Source organism: Fistularia commersonii, chromosome 28, assembly GCF_037954325.1.
Source record: "Fistularia commersonii isolate RoL2024-O1a breed Wild chromosome 28, RoL_Fcom_v1.0, whole genome shotgun sequence".
In the NCBI taxonomy this organism is placed as follows: Eukaryota; Metazoa; Chordata; class Actinopteri; order Syngnathiformes; family Fistulariidae; genus Fistularia; species Fistularia commersonii.
The window spans coordinates 4,217,138-4,239,999 of record NC_141311.1 but is presented as its reverse complement, the minus strand read 5'-3'; the positions used below and the strand labels follow the sequence as shown (position 1 = coordinate 4,239,999).

Below are 22,862 nucleotides of genomic sequence, written 5' to 3'. Positions count from 1 at the left end.
TTGGTGTTAAAAGCACTTTATCGAATGGGGTCGTCCGTAACGTGCGTTGTCAAGTTACCTTAGCTAATTGTGTGATTCCAGATGCCAGCGTCTGCAGGCCCCTCACCTCGCAACTGATGCAAATCCCTCCCAGGAACCCAGTGAGGATGGGAGTCAAGAGTATAAAAGGCCGGTGACGGATGCTGCGCAGTGACAGGGTGAACCCCGCTACGGTGATACGGGGTCGTGTCTCTTGGACTTAAAGAACGCCGACAGAAACGACCGGAGATAGTATACCTGCGGCTGTTACATTTCTCTTCACGTGGTTTATGGAATTTCACTGTCAGGCGGTGCAAGGTGAAGTGAGATCTTACATGAACCCAGACATGTTAGTCTTAACAAGTAAAACTTTATTGGAATGATACATTTTGCAAAATATTACTTTATGTATATATATATTTTTTTAACATACTCATTGTGTTCTAAGGGTATCTGTCAAGTTCTCCAGAGGGTAAGATAGTTAAGACTGTAAAGGCAAGGATATACAGTATTGTTTCCCCCAAAAGGTACAATAGACTACACAATCACTGTACCCAGGTCATGAGGAAAAGATTAATGTTTTGTTTTTACTTCCTTTTTTTTTTTTTTTTTTTAATATATATATTTTTTTTGAAAATACAATTAGAAAATATGAACACAAAACATCTCAGATGTAAAAAGTGTTATGTTTGAATGTGGAAACTTGATGAAAATAGAAGGCAAACAGTGGAGAAAAACTTAATGATCAAAAGAGCTGTTAATAGTGTTTAGCTGATAGAAAAGAATGAAAGACGAGAAAGACAAAAGGTTATTTGTGGGAAGCAAAAATAAAAGCATTGTAACGGCCTCAGTGTCAGAAGAGGATCAAGTGGCGTCCGCCTTCAACCCACCAACCCTGGTCAGAGGATGAAGATATTACATGTGCTCTATTCAAAGCATAACAGTGTCATAAAAGTTTCAAAGAATTAGTTTTAATCAGTTAAAGAGGAGATTGGGTTGGTTCATTGTGATGCTTCGACAGATTAAATAGTCAGAGAGCACAGCGCGTTGGCTGTGGAAACCATGGTGTCTCAAACATGTCTCAGGTCCAGGGGTTGTCTTGCCACTGGGTTGCTTTGCCACATGCAAGAAAAACCAAGGTCACCAGATAACCATGTATGATAATAATAAAAGAAAAAGAAAAGAAATACACATTTCCAAAAAGCACTGAAACATCGCCATCAGACAATTCAAGACATTCAAAAAAAGTATCCAGCGTTTGATCTCAAATACATTAGAGACTGTCAAAATAATTACTCAAGCTGACTGAATCGTCTTAAATTCGAAACATTCTTAAAAATCTCATGTTACAAGACTTTATGACATAGAGTGATGCACATCAAACAATTCACAAAAACATTTCAGTCAGATGGACTAAATCTAGCACCTAGGACCTATGGAGGGTGGGTGGCAAAAGCATATGACTCTGAATGAAACTGAACAACATGTTCATTCAACAAACCAGTGAAAAAATTTGGTCTGCGATTGTCTTGCATCCAAGGAAATAAAACTTGGCAAAGAAAAGGGGGACAACTTCAGATTGGCTTCCTTTGTTTAATCTCACATTGGTAGCTGGACAACGGAAACAAAACAACCCAATCTCGACAGTCCCGAAAATTTTGGTTGGACTATAAATCTGTTTGTGGGTGTTACATGTTAAGGTATATACACACAAGAGAAAGGGGGCAAAATAAAAGGTTTGAGAAGCACAAGTTCAGTCACACTGATCTGCAAAATGTTGCCGCGGTACAAGGAAATGTACAAAGCCCAGAAGGAATTTTGGACATATTTAACTGAGTCTTGTTCCATCTTCATCGCGGAGCAGCGGAGTCCTTTCTATAGTTAAGCATGTTATCGATCACAATCGCAGGTACCTCGGAACTAATAAAGCACAATGCTCTGCTCCATCTTTCTTTAAAAGTGATAGTGTACAAAAATAACATGAACATTTTGTTGAAACATTTTGCTACTTTTTTGCGTATTAAAATCCACCATCATTGTAACATACAGAAAACTCTGCGATGTTATCAGCTCGAAAAGTTGGCAGAATTTATATTTATGAAGTCTTAATTCAGTTTCACAGATATGAGACGATTTTTGAAAAAGATGGTTACTTTATGTTGAGAGAGAGAGATATATGTATATATACATATACGTGTATGTGTGTGTATATATATATATACATATATACATACATATATACGCATATATACGTATATATGTATATATACGCATATACATACACATATATGCATATATATATATATGTAAAGAGAGATATATATATATACATACATACACATACATCTCACAGATGTATAAATGTACTTGGAATTAAATAAACAATAGTCAGGAGTGTGACAATGTTAGCTACTGCTAAATCGCAGCTTTTAACCCTTGAGCACTAAATAACACACAAGCACAGAGATCGACATAAAAAGGACAAAATGAACACCAATAGGATTTTTAAAATGCTCTAATAAATTCAGCTAAGAGAAAGACAGACTTAAAGGCAGACCTCATGTTTACCATTTCTCCAAGGTCCCCCAAAACGAGAAAGACCAAGATGAAGTTGACTGTGATAAAGCATTTTCACTCGGATCAAAGAGGTCACCGCTGTCTCCACCGCAAGCAGTGGGCGCATCATCTACCCAATAATCATGCCACGTTGAGCAGATAAAGGCAGGTGCAGAGAGTTTCAAGCTTTCAACCAAAACGGGCATGTGGGCCGATGCCACCATCGCCAAAGCTCTGCACCCAGTGCTTTTCCAACCAGTTGGCATTGAGATAGGCACATCTGTTGGACGTGGTATTGCTTGGACAGAGTCAGGATGGAAAGATTGTGGGGCAGGGGGTGGGGGTGGGGGGGTACCAGGTTGACAAGATACAACAATCAAGTCGCCGTTCATAAAGGAGCCAAGCAGATGCAGTACCTTAACAGAAAATCAATGCCTCAACCTGTGAAGACTGAAAATGTGTTATCACGCAATCATAAAGATATAAATTTAGCTCAACAGCCACAAACCTATGCCTGTTCTCCTCAAGCCCCTGCCACAAAAACAAGAGGGATAAATAAGATGAATAGGTAACAGTTGAGAAACAATCAGAAAAGGCAACACTGCTGGTTCAGTTGGATCTTTCCCCACTTTGGCTACCCTTCCTTTTGGGGGGACTTTACAATGTTGTCATTACAATTAAGCAAGTTAGCAGTCCACCCCGAGTGCTTCCTTTCCTCAGACCCCCTTTTACTCTCTAAAACTCGATGTCTTGCCGCTACACATGGTAGGAATCTAGAACTCAGCAAACTCCTTCGCACACTTCTCTGTGAAGGAGACTCTGATTTCCTCTTCATCATAGTCATCGAAGTTGCTCGTGTCGCCAGGGCCTTTGCACTTAGGAATAAAGGGAGCTTCCACCTGCAATGCACAGGATGATCAAAGCCTCAGTCAGGATAACACATGTGGCTCAAACAGGGCATGGAGCATAAACTGCTAATAAAGTGAGATAGTTTGGAAAACTAGCTAATCCTCTAAAAAAACCTGTAAATCGACAGTAGTGCCAAATCTTTAAACAGTGAAATATATATAATGTTCCTCTACTGTCTTATTCTTACTGGAATTGGCCACAACAAGTGTGACATGTGACATAAATAAATGTCAATTTCTGGCTAGCAAGTGTGTATTTCTGCATAATTTTGTAACGGTAACGTTACCGGAAACGCATTTGTTTATGTCGTTGATTTCAATTTGCACATTATTGTTGTACCGCGGAAATATGAAAGAAAAAGTCTTGTGTGTTTGACAAACATGACCCCCCGACCCCCCCAGTTGGTATGAAGGCAGTCATCTCACCTTCCTCTGGTAGATGGCAATCCAATCAGTGGTGGCAAACCACTTGTGGCCCTTGATATCGTTGACTCCATTCCTGAGGTTACCAAAGCGCTTAGTCAAGTCGACTTGCAGCAAGTTTCTCAACAAATCTTTCAGGTCTGAACTGAAGTGGGAGGGAAAGCGCACCTGCCAACAGAAAATGCATTCTGAGTGAGATTATGAAGTCTCCTACTATGTGCAAGATGACTGTTAAACTATGCAAACTGCTCTGTTTTTAAGTAATTGTAATAGATGCAACTGTCCAATCAGCTGTGAACTGAAATGCTCCTGTGTCCACTGGATGCTTGCAGTGTTCCCTTTCTAAATCATTATCAGCTGACAGATGTTTTCTGTTTAAGCCTATTTCAGAATAGCACTCTACATATCTAACATTAATTTCACGATGACTCGGTTTGCCACATCGTCTCTGCACAATTTTGTTTTACCCTCTAAATCTATTTTTCCTAAGTGGCAGTATATGAGCTCAAAGCTTGAAACAATGTAACTTGAAAAAATGTTAACTCATTGCAAGTTGGAACATGCATTCTGATGTGTGTGGGTGCTAATTCTGTACTGTGGAATGGTTGTGGGGTCAAAATAAATGAATAGCTGTTACAAGCTGATAATTTTCACACCGACATCACTAGGACTAAACAAAATAAACGTTGTGTCCGTCATTTATATGTCCAATAAAATAGAGAGTTACTGTTTACAAAGAACATTTTCGTAGATATTTTTTTAAATACTATGAACGCACCTTCCCTGATACAATCTTCTCATAAATCTGTATAGGCTGGTCAGCAAAGAAGGGGGGATAACCAGCGGCCATTTCGTATATCAGCACTCCCAGGGCCCACCAATCCACAGCTTTATTGTAACCCTGGTAAAGGAGAAAGATAAAGACGAGTTAAAAAATAGCAAATGGAAATAATACAAAGTAAAGCATCTTTTGACTCATGTAGACAGCTTGCATTAGATACCAAGGCAGGCTCAACATTACTCTTACTTCACCCTAGGTATGGCTGGTTGTCATGGTAACACTTTATGAAACTATTTAGTGCGAACTTTCAATCATAGAAATGAATATCTTTTGCGAAATTGCAGTCATCCGAATATCTCTGTTCAGTGACTGAAAAACAGCATAGTGATGACTCAGGTGACAGTCAGTTTTTATGACCAATCACCGGTCTGCAATATTATGACACCCTATAGAATCGACTAAGCATGCAAGGAATCTTGAGGCTCAAGGGACAAGAAATATCCAGAGTAGACAACAAAAAAAATTGAGCTGAGCCATGCCGAGTAAAGCTGCTCCCCATATTATTACAGCCAAACGCAACTATTCTTCAATTTTGGGGCGGCATGGTGCAGGAGGTAGAGCAATCGTCTCTGGAACCCAACACTTCTGGTTCGATTCCCGGCTGCTCCTAGTGTGTCAAAGTGGTGTTAAGAAAGACACTGAATCCCTAACTGTCCCCCTGGGGCTCGTGGACGGCAGCCTACTGCTCATGGTTCATCCAAAATGGGTTAATCGCAGAGAACGAATTTCCCCACAGGGATTGATAAAGGATAAATTATTATTATTATTGTTAGTATTAGTATTATTATTATTATTATTGTTGTTGTTGTATTTAGCCTGTCATTAAATGAAGTCCATCACTGACTCCCTGACTGTCTGAGATAAGGTGCACGGAAGCTCAGTGTGTTCATAGTACAGCAGCACTTACCTTACTGAGGATGATCTCTGGTGCCAGATACTCTGGGGTTCCGCAAAGCGTCCAGGTTCGACCCTTCACTCTCTTGGCAAATCCAAAATCTGTAACCTGGGGAACAGCGTGCAGCTTTAAGTACAGCCCACTCATTGCTGGAGACGGGGTTTTACAGCCCACTTGACAGTTTCTGTACCACGACGGGAAAAGTAAAGAGTGCCATCCTTGCCTGTATGTAACCATGGTGGTCAATGAGCAGATTCTCTGGCTTAAGATCTCTATAGATGAGATCCAGTGAGTGAAGATATTCAAATGTCAGTACAATCTGTGCTGCGTAGAAGCGGGCATGTGGTTCACTGCAAAATAATTGACCGACAATATTTTTCAGTTAACCAGCAGGGAGCAGAAATATTTATGCTGACTTAATCGATATGTTCACTTACCTGAATCTACCAATTCTCCTTAAATGTGAGAACATTTCACCGCCAGGTACATACTCCATTATCATATACAGATTAGTGTTGTCCTATTGAAAGATGAGCAAGGCCTTAGCTTCACATGCGAAACAAAAGTATTCTATGGTCTTAGAAGACAACAAATGAACGTTCCCGATGCAAACCTTAAAAGAGTGCTCCAATCGCACCAGGAAGGGAAAGCTCACAGCTTGCAGGATACGTTTCTCATTCAGAGTGTGTTCTATTTGCTTCAGCTTCACTACCTGGTGGAGCAAATCAACCACACATATGCTAAATTAATATGTGGTTAGTATCGAGCCCTGGGAAAAAAATAGGCAAATAATATACGGTGCATGCGTATTTCATTATTGTCATGCTCTGTTACAATCAGTTACAGATGTAGACATGAGCTCCTCCATCTGAATGCAACAATTTATCAAATAAAGACATGATCTGACAATTCAACATGTTCTATCATTTAACAAACTGAATTTTAACTGAATGGATACAATAACATGAGGAGAAAGTGTTGAAGAGTCACAAAGTCATTTATTTACTAAGTTGTAAACCTCCAGCTCAACGGTCCACAAATGATCGTACCTTCTGTTTGTCAAGTATTTTCATTGCAAAATGCTGGCCAGACTCTTTGTGTTTAACCAGCATGACTCTGCCGAACGAGCCGGTGCCTAAGGTCTTCAAGCGCTCAAAGTGGTCCAATGCTGCAGTTTGCTGAGGGGTAAGAGAGGATGCCAGAGAGAGGGAAAAAGTAAACAGCTTGCCAACGACATACCATTAAATGGCCTGTTAGTTCATTATTTTTTCAGTCCAGTAGAGGGTGCACTGCCCATCCCAAAGAAAAGTATGTCATTAGTTCTTGGGTGGGACTACTTCCAGCGCAGTATGACTGTCTGCATGTAAAGCATTGTAAAAATAGAATTGAAATAAATCCTTTGTTTGCTTTCATAGTCAAAACAAGGTTTATTTATAAGCCATAGTTAAAATGTTGCATTGACACTGTAGAAATTAAACATGATTGAGATGGAGTCGAAATAAACGTTTTTATGCAATACTAGCTCACCTGTGCTGGATTCTCCCATTTCTTCAGGAAGTCTTCTTTGGCTTTGGCAAGAAACTCCTTCACTATAGAGAGGAAGGGGGGAGCATTAAAGTGTGGATTTAAAAAAAGATGAATACAATTAATTCATTAATTGAAGCCAACTTCACGGTGACCGCTAATCATTGGTTTCACTTTCAAATATGTATAATAGAAAAAATACTGGGAAAATGGACCACCTGAACACGGTGGTGGCGTGTTCTAGTCTGTAGTCATTTTATGGTGGGGGAAAAAAAACTACAGAGAATTACTCAAAATTAGTCAATCAAATGTGATAGCAAAGTCTAACTTGTGAATTTTGCCACTAAATTCTTTATTCAGAAAGAGCCACAGAACGGCCATAACCTCAATCCCAATAGGAAATGTGGCAGTGTGCTTTTATGACTTGGATAATATTTCTCTGCAATGGGACCTGGCAGGTTTGTGATGAAAGATGGTAAAATGCAATGATCACAGTAGGTATAACTGTTTTTTTCCTACAGGATACCTACTCACACTCAAAGAAGTTAGATGAATGTCTGTGGGTGAATTAAATAAAAAAATGTGTTCTGATATAGACAAGAAAGAGTACAGTATGACCTAAGGCTACAGTATCATTAGAACAAACAGACATCCGGCTTTTAAAAAACACAGCGATGCAGAAAGTACAAATGCAGCACTGCATGCATGCTACTATCAATCATCTATTGTCTTTATGGGGTTAATCATGGGGCCCAAAGACAACATGTAGATAACCGGCCGTTCCTCATTCCTCCCTGCACTCCATGAACTAGTTTGAAACAGCAGAGGATGCAAAACTATTAATACCTTTACCCTGGGTCACAAGATGATATAGACATTGTAAAAGTAAAAATAGACACCAAAAAAAGAGCTATTAAACTAAGTGCTTCATATAAAAAATTATAAATGAATGAATGTTTCAAAGGTTAACTGTTGAACAACCAGTGAACAATACACTATGATAAGCCTTTGGGGATACTGTGCAGTGTCTATCTGCCAAGGTAATCGATACTAAACCATAGCCTGAGGTCAATTTCAATTGCAGCTAGTCATCTGCCAATAATTAAGGCCATTTGAAATAAATGTTTGAACAAATGGTGTAAAAATAGAAATCCAGAATATAATGGGGCTGTTACAAAAAGTGGCGTCTCTTCACAGAATTTCACAGAAATTTCTCATGAAACCATGTGCACATGATCTGACGTAAACACACTGCCAGAAACTAGCCAAAAGCTTTATCCTGGTCTAGCTAATGTGATTTCCTGCAAATTCTCAAAAGACCAGCAGTTCCAACAATAGAATGGGAGAGAGCCAGCAAGAACAGCAAAGACCAAAGATTGCATAAACATATTGAGAGTCCTGTTGCTCCCACAGAGAGCAATGGAAGGCTGACTGCTCTCCAGGGAAAAAAAAAAACAAACAAAAAAACATTCCCCATGAAAATTGCTCAACTCGTACCTCCTAGTAGAAGGAGAGAAGACACACACGGGGTTAGCTCTACATTAGACCATCTTTCTGAGGCCTTAAGGTAGAGACTACAGGTGATACACTGAAATTAGACACACAGTAACCCAAAATTCCTTACCATCTGGGATGACTATGGGTATCTCGACTGCTGCAGGATCTGCCGAGCGCAAGCCTGATTCACTAGAGCGCGAGGATGACTCCCTCTTCCCTGCATGCCTTCTGGAGCTCTTCCTGTCACACATTAGCCCTGTAAAGTCTCCCCTGTTCTTCTTCCTTCAACTCTTCCTCACAATCACTGACTCATGACCTATCCTTCCCCTCAGAGCACTATGGTCAGATAAACAGCCCGACTCATCTGCAGAAACCAGTCAAGTGTCCTCGCTGGTAGGGTGTCCTCAGCCTTCACTGTCACCGTCACTTTGATGGAGACCAAATCTAGGAAGCTTCAACCTCCGGTGTGCAGCCCAGCGCCGCATGGAGGGCAGCGGTGATCCAGTTACTCTCACACTGATCAATTGGACCCTTGCTTGGTTTGTATCAATATTTATTCTGTACACAAAGTACTCTGCTGCTCCCTCTCATGTCAAACACACACACATACACGTACACACACACAGACACACACACACATGCCCACACAGAAGCTACATATTGATCTAAACATGGGCATAATCACAAAGGGCGGAGCATAAACCACTAGCCGGTATATTTATACAGCTCATAGAGGAAGTTCTATGGAAAACTGGGCCTGAGTGAAAACCCCTGAGATGAACCATGTCGACGCAACTATACACTTTCCCTAAAAAGGAGAACCAATCAAATGTCACATCTAGGATTGGAGGGTTTCAAAAACATAAAAGTGGCACTCTCATGAGACATTAGCAGAACAGGAACACACAAATCTCAGTCAAACTTTTTCTCCCTGCCCAAATGCACCCGAGTCAATATAGTGCCAAAGCTGAATTGATCCTCCAAAAATCAATCCTACATCTCTCCCTGGGGCCTCAATGGCCTACTCTGACGCAGAAACAGGGGGGTTATACGAGGGCGAGCTGACCGACATTTAAGTGTGAAAGGCGCCAAGATCAGGTCTAAATCGCCACAAGACTTTGTTCAGACAACACACAAATCATCAGCAAAAGGTCCTCGTGGTTGTATTCATTGGAATACAGGTAGTAGAATATTTATTGTCACCAGTTAGGCAATTAATACCTGGCAAAACTACCATTCTCTCTAGGCTGTTAAAATTCTAAGCCCTTTCACTGAAAGCCCTGCATCTACATGACCAGAGTAAAATAACCTCACATAATGAGCTGCAGGTCCAATTGCAGATTTGAAATGTTAGCTGACAATTGCAGCGCATGCGATCACAAAAGTCCCATTTTGAAATAGTTTCCATTTGGATGGGTATGTCAAAACTAATATTACAGCACCATGCAAAAAAAAATTAGTCTTTTCATTCGTTCATTTGGGAGACCGACCAAACTCAGTCTACCTGTCTGTCCACACTGTTACTCTGAAAACTTTTTAAATTCTGTGCTTAAACAGCATTTTTACAGACAGAATGGTGAAGAAATATATTATTGGAGAGTTTAAAATCAATAATACATATTCAAATATAATCGACAGCCTTCATTTACAGTGTCAAACGACTGAGCCTTCTTGGAGGGTGGTGATGTTGCGGGGTGGAAACAAAAGGACAGAATAAAAACAAACACATTTAAATCAATCATAACTTTTCTTGAAAAAAAAAGAGAGGGGTCAAAATTACATGAAAAAACCCCAACTGCAAGCTTTAAATGCCACCTTTTTTTTAGTATTGTCATTATTAACTAAGTAATGATTGTTGAATCAAGTTTGCAAACTTATCTCAAAGCTACAAAAATTGTAATAAATAAATAAATAAAAATAAAGGCAAATAAAACAGTGACAGCGATTTAAGAGCTAAAGAGTAAATATTATCAATACATCATTCCCTAATAAAAGGCAAACTGTAGAGCTACATTTTACAGCAACTTCCCGATGCGCTCAGATCCTCATTTAGACAGTTCCTTTTGTTTGGAACATAAAGGCTAATAGCTGCCTCTTCAAAGACTTTAGTCCAACACTTTGGAACAACCAACAGACTTGTGCCGGAGGACCTGAGGGGGGGCACAGTATAAGCATGTGAGGCGTACGGACGGATGACGAATCGAAGCAAAAGTCTGACTTGAAAAACATGGCGATTGCAGCGGTTTGATGAGTATGAAAATGATGTGTTCTATGCTCCACAGCTGCCAGATCTTGACCCTACTGAACGTGGGAGGTTCGGGACAGTCATATATCTGGTTCACACTACACTGGACCCATATTTCTAACCACAAAATGTTAAGATAATTTGCAGACTAAAGCTTGAAACCACTTACGATTTGGGACTTAAAAGCTTTATGTGAGCTATTTAATGACCGAGGCATTTTAGTTGCATCTTGTCGATCACAAACATGATATCAAGATTGATCAATTTCAATTAACAGCCACAAGAGACAACATGAAGAGGGATTTACAGCAGTAGGAAAATACAACAGGAATGAATGTTGTTGTGCCTAAATCGCACTATTACAAATAATGAACACTTTCAAATCAGGCTGTTAACACTTGAAAACCCTAAGGAAAAGGAGTCAACAAATTTGTAGAAATATGAAGGAAAAAACACAATTTGCGAAAATATAAGGAAGTGCTTTCTTTGAGGCAGTTAAAAGACCCTGTTCTTATGCTCTTCCCCTGTTTTCATCATAGCTGAGAGATGCATAGAACACAGTAACAGAGAATACCTGTCTCCCTCAAATGACAGACACAATGGCAGATAGCTAAAACAAATTTGATCTGTTTCAAATTCTGGTAAAGAAGAAAAGCATCAGAAAAATACCTAATTATGTGTATCACATATTTAACTCCGTGCCCCATGGGAGAAGAAAAAACATAGAATAAGGTCACTTCAAAAATATCCCCCACTGAAAGACAGCAAGTCACAATATAGTAATCAGGCAACTTTTGTGTGTGGTCATGTGGTATGGATTGCGGAGGTAAAAATGGAGGAGTTGGTTAATCTTTTGGACTGGTGTTATTGTTGAGCTTGAGTGTGCGCGCAGTGACATGACAGAGTCCTAGGGTTGTGTGCCGGGGAGTTAGCTGCAGTGACATTTTTGGCGCTATTGTGGATGCAGGCCAACACATGCAGATCAGCACTTGGTTGTCAGATGTGTGCTGGACAGGGAGATGCTGAGTGAAGACAGAAGTGCCTCTTCCATTAAGGATCAACAAAGTGACAGGTATTTGTGATGTAGATTTCATTTTCATTTCTAAGAGCTGACCTGCAGTCTGTGGCCAAAGCTAGTTTGGCTGCCAAGGCTAGGTTAACTTTTAATTTATCCTTCCTCTCTTTGCAGTGTTTTTAATTTTGTCGTTACAGCCACTCTTAATTGCTTAGCATAATGTTTTCTTGTTCTATACAGTAAGGTATTCATTTGAATTCTTTACGGTCTATCAAATTTAATGTATCAGATGTGATTTTTGACTCTTATACTGTAGGACAGGGCTAGGACTGGACAGACGAGTAACGGTACACAATTACATGTGACTTTGTTAAGTATCTAAAAGAAAAGGGCCCGAGCAAGTCTGTTTAGTATATTTATTTTTTTAGGCTAAAAACAAAAATATATGTGGATCCTACTTTGTTGCATTTGAATGGGAGTGCATTAGATACAAAAGAACACTGAACATTTAACTTACATGACATGATACTGACACAACAAAATGCAACGGATTGGCTGTGCCTCGCTGAAGCATGAATAGCAGGCAGACAGAAGGTCCGACAGAAGCGCGCGCGCGCACACACACACACACGCACGCACGCACGCACGCACCTGCCAAGATTATTTAATGGTGACAAGCCGCAAGCTTTCGATCTCCACATTGTGTCTGTAGCGGCTAATGACAAGTTTTATTTTCCCAAAATGCAAATAATTGTTTTCCCAAGTTTCATCGTCACCATTGCTTTTCATCGAGGAACCATTACCATCAAGCGATCCTTGTTTCTGTACCATGTCATCATGGAAAGACGTAGCTTTACTTATAGCTCAGGACCTGATGCCGAAACTTTTCTCTTTCAGATTTGGTTGAGTATGCACAATATGCCTTTTGAAAGTAGATCACATGTGTAAGATGTGGCTCAAATGTGCATATTCACGAGGTCACTGCTACCCATGTTTGTAGTAGCGACTGCCATTTGAAATCAAGTCCCTCGGTCCATCTGTCCCAGTCTCCACCTTCCCTCAATACAAATTTGTGTGTTTTTCATCCATGTTTTTATTTTTTGTGAAATTATGTAAAAATCACAACAACTTGATATTCACTTCAAGGTAGATAGACAAGGGCACTCATGTCAAAATGAAATTCACACCAAAACGGGGGGACAGGTGTGTCGGAGGCTGAATAGATTTGAGTTGATTCACTAAGTTTGGTGCAAGTTTGACCAATTTCTCTGACCAAGTGTAATAACACGTCGGTTATTGAGACATCAACAGGGATCTAACCAGACTCCACTGACCACCTAAGTAATCCAGTTTACCCAACAAGTCACAATATTTTGCAGCTATGGACATTTCACATTCCAAATGTCAGGTTTACAACTTACCAGGTGATGACTGTCAGCTTCAGTAGCTGACTGACATTTCAACAGTAGGGCTTACTGAAAATCAGTGACAAAGGTCCCTTAATTGAGACAGGAAGTGGTGAGTATTCAAAACACAAGTCAGCTGCTTATAGCGCCGGAGCAGGATATGAATACCAGATACGCACACGCGTTCGTGTGTGCACATACACACACATAGTTAGAGTTGCACTTTAACAGGGTATCACTTCATTACATGCACAATTAAAATACAATAAACCACATAGGATTGAATATAACCAATCCAGCCTATTATAGTAGTAAAACAGCTAAGATACCTAAAACACTGAGGTGAAGATAAATTTATTATGACCCAAAAATAGAATAGGATTACTAAACAATGGGGATGTTAAACAAAAAAAAAATGAATGTGCCTTTCAGAAAATCCTATCTGCCTATAATATAAAAGATCATTCACCAAGTCTAGCAGATACTCAACAGGTCTTGATATAGAAATGACAAACATTATGAGGAAACAATAGTTTTAATATCTCTTGAGTACATAAACCTGAGGTCTGGCTGTGACTAACTAAGCTAATGGGACATATCATTGGCCACAGCTCCACCCTGAAGCCACACTACTGTCCAGATCCAAAATGAAAACTCACTCCAGCAGTAAGTCTCTAGCTCCTCCTGTGGTTGATCACTTCTGCATTCTCCACTGCCTGTGTCGCCGAGACAGGGCCCAGCTCGGTGAAACAGCCTCCCTGCCAGCTTGTGAATAACAGACATCACACAAAGCTTGGGCAAGCCAGTTGATTTGTCTGTGTAGTTTCAGCACTGCAGTATGTCCAGAACCTCTAATAAGTGGGAAAATCCAGAATGTATTACATTAACAGCACTTAAAAGGCCCAAACTTCTAGCTACCTTGAGTTACCTTTTTACTTCAGCGAAAACTGACTGTGCAAAGCTTGGGCTGAACCTTCCTTGCAACTTCATTTCCTGCTGCAGCTGAGTGTCCGCCCGCCCTGCTTCTTCCTGTGGGCTAGGACTCAGGTTTTTACACTGCTGCTGTCACTCATCTTCCCCAACCAGGAAAACTTGCGGGAAACAAACCTTGTGCTCTTGAGTAAGTTTTCAATACTCTCCACTTCTGGTTTTGTATTGAAACCAAACAGAAAACTATCCTGTCCTCTGTCTACCGGTACTATGCAAAATAACCATCATAGGAGTAGGCTTTTGAACGACTAGTCAGCTCTGTCTCTGAGAATCATGGTGTGCAAATGTTATGAGGGCTATTAAAGGTGCGTTTAGTGCTGGGCAGCTTACAGTTCTTTATCTTCTGAATGATAATCTAAAAAAAAAAAATGCAGTGATAATGGTGCAAGGCCAGAACAATTACTGTTAACAAGGCAGACAACTATATTAACCACCACAAAGACTAATATTCTAAAGTTCAAATAAATTGTATAATTTGTATTTTAACACACTAACTGCTTCTCATTTATCCATTCTGTGCTAGCGTCAAACTATAGCAGTCGAGTTCATATCTGATATCATCAAAATACACTCCATGCTGTCCTGGAATAACACACAAATAAAAACACGCAGCACATCGGTATTTCAAAACTGCTAAAATCTTTCGGAACACCACGAGACAAATGTTTGGTCATACCGGCCAACACTAGTTAAAAAGGCCGTGCAAGGAAACCAGCGAATCCTCTGTGTAACTCTTGTTCACTCAAAGACCCAACTTCTACAAATTCCTTTTTGGAAGCATTTTATAAGAAAACCAATGCATGTGTCATAACACTTGTATGTCCTGATCAATTTTATATGGCTTACATGGGAAGAGGTATCTTACAGCAAGACTGGAGGCCTTCTTTCACACCTACTCTCAACCAGCAACAAGGAGATGATGCTCATTTCACAGATACCTGTTCAGACTTAACACACTTGAGCGTTATTTATGGCGTTATGGATAAAAAAACATTATCATGTTATCTTGTGCCTTTTCAGGGCTAGCGATCAGTTCAAGGAAATATAAAAAGCTGAAGTAACTAGTCAGATAAATTATTACCCTTAAAATAACACTTATTTTTTTCTAATAACTGCTGTCAAACACAGCTACAGCTTACAACACAAGTATCAAGAAAAAAGCCTCTCTTCTGCTATGTCATGCACATAAATGCGTGCACACAAAGACTAACAAAGACACACACACACACACACACACACACACACACACACACACACACACACACACACACACACACACACACACACACAGTGACATATACAAGTGCCCTTGTTCTAAATGTTGCTCATCACATGATATTCAAGAGACTCCTCAACTCCAAGTTTCTGCCTGGAGAGGATCACCCTGCATGCATCATATGACCCTGTCCTGTTGGCTTTTTCATTCACGAATAACAACCAGCTCCCCTCGACTCGCTGGCTTGTCTTTGGTTGGGACTCATTTCCTCAGATCCATGCTGCTTGAAGATTCAACTTATTACTTGCCAAAACTTCAGAAAATGTGTTGTTTCATAGGTTAAATAATACACAAGACAATTATGTCATCAAAATAATTTGGCTGTCCAAGACGAAAAACTCCACACCAGGCTGAGGTTAATTATTAAGTTATATTGTTAGTGCAGCCTTTCATAACCTTGAGATGAGGGGAAACAGATTTGAAACACATGAACCACAAGGAAACCTATGACTGCTGGGTAAGGCTCGTTGTTGTCATCAACACTGGTACCTCTGAATGTACCTCAGGGTGTTTAAATCACGAGCTCTCCCACAAAAATCAGTAGAGAAAACAAATAACATCTTCTACTGTTCAGCTGAAATGAGCGTGGTGTCACAGCCATGCACTTTTGCTGGACTTCATACGTACTGTACATGTGAATGATCACAGGGTTCCATCAAAAGTTTACAAGCAGTGGAGTTTATATATATTTTACTCGATATTATAAAGGAAAAACACAACTGCTTGCACTGTGGTACTGTTATGGGATGTCTCTGGGCCTCGGCACTGTCTTGGTTTTAGGTTGTACCCCCCCCCCCCCCCTGCCATTATGGGAGGAAGGATATTAACACAAAATACTGGCGATTTAATGTAGCTAGCTATTGTCTGTTGCCTGTCCCGAGGAGTAAAGGCTAAGTTACTCACCGCTTTCCATTTCATTGCCCTTCTTTGCGGTGGGCGTGTTGCCCATGATGGCAGACGGATGGTGAGTCCCTGGGTTCGGAGCGAGTTTGCTTCACAAGTCGTTGAGTGATGCTACACCACTAATGCCGTCTCTGGGCTCGATGAGGCTGACAGTTAGCCACTAGCTAACAGCGATCATAATTAACTAAAGACAACAAATATACTCCCTTCCCGTCGTTCACTTGGTCAGTGCGTTAAAACACAAGCCTTGTGAGTATATCCGAATGTGGAGCGAAGAATTTAGCTGGTGCTGGCTAGGCTAGCACGCTAGCTAATTCAAACAGAGATAGCCAGTGGGTGTTAGCTTGATTAGCTCGTCAATTGTCAAACGAGCACCGACGAATTGGGCGATAACAAGACTGTCCCTTGTTTGCAGAGATGGCCTGTCGTATCCAAAACCCAGTCCAGGACACAAGACAAGTCGTTTTTCGGTTTAAAAAGCTGTTAGCTGTTAGCGTCCCTCGTAGTCGTACCCTGGCCTGAACTAACCAGGTGCTATATGTTCAGGCAGGCCTTTTCTACTGAGACCTGGGTAACAAAAGTGGAGTCCGGGTTATTCCTCTTTTCCGTTGAATTTTTTCAGGTGAATATATCTCCATTCGATTCGGGGGTAGGCGTCAAGTGCAAAGGTTTCCTTGGACCAACCCTCTGACAGAGGATTCTTAAGATCAACAGACCCTTTCCATTAATCTTGAGACCGCAAGGGAAACTCCAGTCATCCATCCAGCGAGTCCCCTCTCTGGTTGCGTCTGATTGGCTACATTGCGTGATACCTTCATGGCAGACGTCAAATGTCAAGCACGGATTGGGTGAAAAATAATATATGCAATTATTTCATGGATTCGATTGGGCCGCTCAGTTTAGCCCCGCCTTTAAGATTTGCTCGTAGCCAATACGTCCCCCAACTGTATCCCCGTTTTGTTTTTCCCTTTTATTTTAAATAATTGTTTCGTATTTATCACACTAAGAAGAGAGGACATTAAAAAAATCAAAAGCTGCTTTGTTATGATTATCCAAGCACCGCGTTTCACAAAGCCGTTTTTGTAACCTAGCCGCCCCTGTAGCCCGACCGAGCTGTAATTGGGTGTGACGTTAACAGAGGCTATTTTTAGCAGAATAATATATAAGGGGTTACTCACACGTTTTAAATTCGACATTATGTTGTGTCCAACTTAATAAAATTAGCTTTCCCTGCAGCGATAAAAAAACACGAGCTTGTATCATGTTCTGTCCTTTCAATTCAATAATTCATGAAAATAAAATAAAAACAGAAACTCTAGATCACAACGAAAATAAGTGCCAAAGACATAACAAAACAATGTTTTTATTCTTAGGAACACGAATTTGCAAACACACACAAAAAAACATGAGGGAAGTTATATAGCTCATACACAGCCCATCCAAAGTCCAAAATGTAGGTAAGAAAGGTTTAAGTGCAATCTGTCATTCTTTTCTGTTTAAATTCAGAGAGAAAAAAGATTATGATTCACTTGCTTATTATTGCAGTGCTTTAATCTATGTAAGTATAAATCCACACTGCTACAAACTGAAAGAAAGGAAGAGGTGAATAACAACAGCTTTGTATTGTGGTTCAGTTCAACTGCATTATTTCACCGTTACTTTTCCCCCTCGAAGAGTTAAACTAATTCAATATTGCTTAATGAGAAGTGAGTCCCGATTGATGTAGAATGGATATTCCAGAGAGATCTTCAAAACCCTGGACACACTCACCTGAAGCTCAGGGTGAGACAGTTCTGGATAATAAACTTCAGGGAAATAATGGCAGCTATAAGGCAAAAAAAAAAAAAAAAAAGCTTCAGTACATCCATTCTAGAAAGTCCCCAGGCATTCTTCAAAAGTAGGTCTTAGTTCTGAATCAACTCTCAGGCAGGGTCATCTTTATAAGCAGTCCATAGAATTATCTGGTAATATTCCCAAAGGTGGAGCTTTGCCAGGAAGACAAGATGGAGGGAGCATGGAGTTTGATGTGGGATCCACATTTTCAGAATCTTCCATTCGCTCAGCACATCCTTCCCAGTTTATATGGAATCTGGTAACACGAGGGTTTGATGCCAGAATATTTCTTTGGAGCTGAGAAGAGTAGACAAAGACACTTTAAATTGATGATATATATAGAAGGAAAGCCTGTTAAGTACAATTATCAAATTGTCACTTTATAGTTTATAGTTTATTTTTATTTCTAATTCTGCCTTTCTTTTATTATTTATTACTGTTTTATATTCTGTAACTCTGGCACTGCAATTTCCTTCGGGATTAATAAAGTTGTTCTTATTCTTATTCTTATTCTTATTAAATAAAAAGAGAGTGTATATTTAATAGTGTGTAAAAATAATGATTCAACATAAATACTTCACAACCTAATCTGAATATTCACAAAGTCTAACCATTAGCAGCAGCATAGGCTTGCTCGAGCACAGGTGGACTGCCTTAACCTCAATTAAGACTGTCAGGCATCAGTTATGATCCAAGATATCGTCCATCAGTAAAATGCTAAATGCCAAATTTTATTGCTCTTACGATCACAATATAGGCATGAATGGAAAAATCTGAATAAAACAAATGCAAATGTGGCTGACAGCAATGAAAAGAAGTACTTAAAATAAAATGGAGGTGATATAACCCTCTGAGTCACTTAATCTCAAACCACCTGAGCATGTTTGAAAAGAAAATTATGGCAGTATTTGCCAAGAATACCTCACTAGTTAACATATTTTTGAAGCAGTGAGTTCATGGCAAGTTCTGTGCCAAAGAGCATTTAAGCTGGTTGGGATGTTCACTGCTGTCCATTACCACTCTTGTATTGTTTTTTTCCCTTATTTGTCACCCATTTGTAGGAATGTAGTATTTTTAAAATGCCGCCTATGCATCATGCAAATTTCAACCACGCTTAAACCATAATGCCAACAAACAAATTCATTTACCACAGATAAAGGCAATTTTATATTAGCACAGTGGTGATGTATTTTCAAAATTGCAACATTTCTGCTAATTTAAGTGAAGTGGCTTGGATTAAATAGGCACTCTAGAAGAGTGTTGAGTTTCCTGTTCCAAAGTGCAAGTTCAGACTTGAATGATTAGAGTTTCACAACCAATTAGAGCATTACACTGGTCATTAACTGCACTCCCAAAACAAAACAAACAAAAAAAAAAACACATGATCAAAGATAGATAAATGCATTCTAAGCAAAGTTAGGTATAATATAGTTTTGAGCAAATATTCAACGCGTTTCCAATAAGAAATGGGCTGCCAGCAAACGGAGTCGTAAAAGCACTTCATGTCAGTTTTAAAGGATTCACAGACAAGCTTTATTGTCACTTTAAAGTGCAACATAATAATATCAAGGGAATTACGTTATACAGTACTTCACTTTACAATGACAATAAAGCTTTACTTCTTTCTATGCTTTGAAAAAAGACCGCATGAGGACTTAACAAGTAAGGTTGACAGAGATTAAGCATTCGTCTGACCTGAGCGTAGTCTGGTTTGATTGGTGGATTTTCACGAAGCTCTTGGTCTGTGTACTCATTATTCACATAGTAACCGATGCGTATGAATTCCTGGCCACGGTATGTGCATGTAATAAGGACAACAGTGACACCAACTGCATCACTCTCAGGAATCAGTCCAGTGTTTGGGGCATCCGCCTGTTAAAACAAGAAAAGAACACCAATATAAATTGTAAAAATAAAAGGGAATGCCTAAATAATTGTAGACAAGGTTAGGTCATCAAAGCTGTCATACACTGACATATTATCAAGCAGGATTTCAAAATATGATTCATAAATGTTGCCTTTTTTGAGCAAATATTTCTGTATGTGGATTCTATTGTAAAAGCATATTGCCTTACACCTGGCAGATATACATCTGCAATCTCTTCTGTTCCACCTCATGAAAAACTAGCTTTCTGGTTCATTATTCCATATTATTATGCGCCTGTGTAACAACTGTTGCCGTATCAGTTTGCCATCTTGACTGACAATGTGAGCAAAACCTTAAAATGTTGAAACTCCCTAATACGAGCGTTCCTGCAACCCCTCCCCAATCCATGGGGTGAACATGATTACACACAAACCGATATCTTTGTTTCTTAATGTCTTAATCAATGAGATACAAAGCCCAGAGTGCCGTTTCTATTCTGCTTTCATTTCATTTGTAGTGCAGAATGTGAGTGTTAGCTTGTTAGCCATTTTTAATGTGTTACCTTGAATCGATACAGTTGAAAATTAAATTGGTCTTCCTACCACTCCCCGAAGACAGAATTTACCTCATGGTCCTGATTACCAGAAAATCTTTTCGACTAGAGGTCCTTCAAGACTTATTTCTTGCATCACAGTGTTTTCCTCTTGAAAATAAAGATAAGAACTGACCCCTAATATGTGACTGGTCCTGTGTCTTAAGACTGCTTTAAACTTTTTGCATCAGCTTGATGTGACGCTTATACCACAGCTGACATCACGGTTCTACACGTGTATCTCCTAGTTTAACTGAGTAGTGCCAATACACAAACTATTACTTGGATGCACTTCTACTGCTGTGATGAGTCTCTCTGTCTCCTTGGCGTATCCGAATTTTAAACAGCAGTAACAATTATTAGAACAACTAGAACATTGCCATGGGTAAGTTACAATTTAACAGTCTATGACAGATGTAAATTGCTGCAGACTCATTTGCACTAAATATTCAGAGATCTATGACCAAGAATTGTATACAGACTGCAGAGGTAATATTAATTGTTTTGGTATATCTTGATACATTGGTCAGCTCAAAGAAAAACTCATGTTGGTTTGACAGGATGTGGAAAGCTGTTTTTCACTATTCATGACTCGGGTAACAAAAACGACTATCTCACCTGAAACACAAACATATGTCTTCCAGCAGGTACTGGACCAACCAGGACAGAGTCAAGGATTTGATCGTACTCTTCACTCTCGGCTGAGCCAACGTAAATTATTTTCCACTCCAAATCTGAAAGAGCAAAACACAACGTTCCATAGATGTGTCAACCAACAACTTTGCAGACAAGATTATAATCCCAACAGATCATACTTATGATTAATTTACGTCCAAAAAAAGAAAAAAGTAATGTATAAGTACTAAACCCAGGATTAGTGTTACTTATGTCTGATTCACCATAGAGGACACTTTATACACAAATATGTCTCCAAATAAACAAAGGACAAAAACTAGATAGAGATTGCATTAATCCCAGAGGGTAATTAACTTAACAGGACTATATACTCAAATAAGTACATTATAGACCTCAGGCTTTGGCATTCCTTATGAACAGTGTGAATCAACGAATAATTACTCAAAAAAGTAGATATTTACCTCTCGAAACAATAGCACGGTGGCCAGAACTACAATTACCAGAGTGCAGAGTGCAGCAGCTAATACACTTGGAAGATGTAACTAATGTTAACTTTGAGATGCTCTAGGACTTCACTTATTGTTTATACTAAGAAGGTTCCACGAGACGTTCAGATTATATTTTCAGATAAGATGTCACATATGCGTCTACCGTGGGGACGTACGCAGTGTTCTTTGTTTTGAAGTGAAACTTCTTGAGATGTCATTTTCATTATCACAAGAGTCGAGACGGTTAATGCAAGTCAGCTAACCTATGGTTTCACTGTTAGCCAAAATTGTGCAAGACGGTCGTTTCGGCATCAAATCCGTACCAATAACAACTCTTACAGGTCACCTACCTTCGGGGAGGTCTTCCATACACTCGAAAGTTATTTCAAACTGAAAGGGGTTTCCAAAGGGACTGGGGTTATCCAAGACAGCAACGTTAAGCACCTGTACCTTCGCCATTGTTGCTGGGTGCTAAGAGGACGCTAACGCACAAAACAACGGCAGAAAAAAAGCGAGTTTCCCGGGGAATGCTTTGAAAGCAAAAAATGCGCGGACAATTAACCACGTCAATTAAACCCACGAAAAACCCATCCGCTTACTCCACTTAAATCTCAAGTTTTAGATTAAATCCACGCCGAGCCGCTAAATATCACCAGAAGGCGTGAATTTGTCATAAAATGTAAGGATATTTTCACCGCTCTCCCGCCGCTTTAACGAATCTACCCAGGTTTCTCCGCGCCTACGGCAAGCGAGAAGGATCGCGTCGAGTGGAGACACAAACGCCCCCTTGTGAATCATTGGGTGACTTTTAAAATAAAATAAAATAAAATAAAATAAAATAAAATAAAATAAAATAAAATAAAATAAAATAAAATAAAATAAAATAAAATAAAATAAAATAAAATAAAATAGCAGATGAAGCTTCCTATATTTTCAGACTGACTCTCTC

The 22,862-nt window shown here is 39.6% G+C and overlaps 2 protein-coding genes across 3 annotated transcripts; both read right to left on the bottom strand.

Annotated features, from left to right (window-relative positions):
- Positions 1-2,897: 2,897 nt before the first annotated feature.
- On the bottom strand, positions 2,898-16,708 carry prkacaa (protein kinase, cAMP-dependent, catalytic, alpha, genome duplicate a). Of its 2 annotated transcripts, none has more exons than XM_086175971.1 (10): positions 16,498-16,708; positions 7,169-7,230; positions 6,691-6,819; positions 6,255-6,353; positions 6,079-6,161; positions 5,865-5,991; positions 5,654-5,749; positions 4,684-4,806; positions 3,909-4,073; positions 2,898-3,473 (listed from the first exon to the last, which is right to left on the bottom strand). In XM_086175971.1, the coding sequence occupies exons 1-10, from the start codon at positions 16,541-16,543 to the stop codon at positions 3,348-3,350; spliced, it is 1,056 nt and encodes a 351-aa protein (XP_086032097.1). In that variant the 5' UTR covers positions 16,544-16,708; the 3' UTR covers positions 2,898-3,347. The 2 variants fall into 2 exon arrangements, with proteins under 2 accessions (XP_086032097.1, XP_086032096.1); XM_086175970.1 differs by lacking the exon at positions 16,498-16,708 and adding an exon at positions 8,790-9,048.
- Positions 16,709-17,844: 1,136 nt separating this feature from the next.
- asf1ba (anti-silencing function 1Ba histone chaperone) lies at positions 17,845-22,641 on the bottom strand. The gene is made up of 4 exons (XM_086175774.1): positions 22,264-22,641; positions 21,408-21,523; positions 20,026-20,202; positions 17,845-18,627 (listed from the first exon to the last, which is right to left on the bottom strand). Exons 1-4 carry the CDS (start codon positions 22,370-22,372, stop codon positions 18,436-18,438), a joined length of 594 nt encoding a protein of 197 aa, XP_086031900.1. The 5' UTR covers positions 22,373-22,641; the 3' UTR covers positions 17,845-18,435.
- Between the last annotated feature and the right edge of the window lie 221 nt (positions 22,642-22,862).

Coding starts and splice junctions, on each gene's coding strand:
- prkacaa (XM_086175970.1), bottom strand. CDS start 8,913: ATGTGTGACAGGAAGAGCTCCAGAAGGCATGCAGGGAAGAGGGAGTCA. Junction 7,231..8,789: donor ACCCATAGTCATCCCAGATG/GTAAGGAATTTT, acceptor TCCTCTCTATAG/TGAAGGAGTTTCTTGCCAAA. Junction 3,474..3,908: donor TTGCCATCTACCAGAGGAAG/GTGAGATGACTG, acceptor TGTGCATTGCAG/GTGGAAGCTCCCTTTATTCC.
- asf1ba (XM_086175774.1), bottom strand. CDS start 22,372: ATGGCGAAGGTACAGGTGCTTAACGTTGCTGTCTTGGATAACCCCAGT. Junction 20,203..21,407: donor GACATATGTTTGTGTTTCAG/GTGAGATAGTCG, acceptor TTGTTTTAACAG/GCGGATGCCCCAAACACTGG. Junction 18,628..20,025: donor TCAAACCAGACTACGCTCAG/GTCAGACGAATG, acceptor TACTCTTCTCAG/CTCCAAAGAAATATTCTGGC.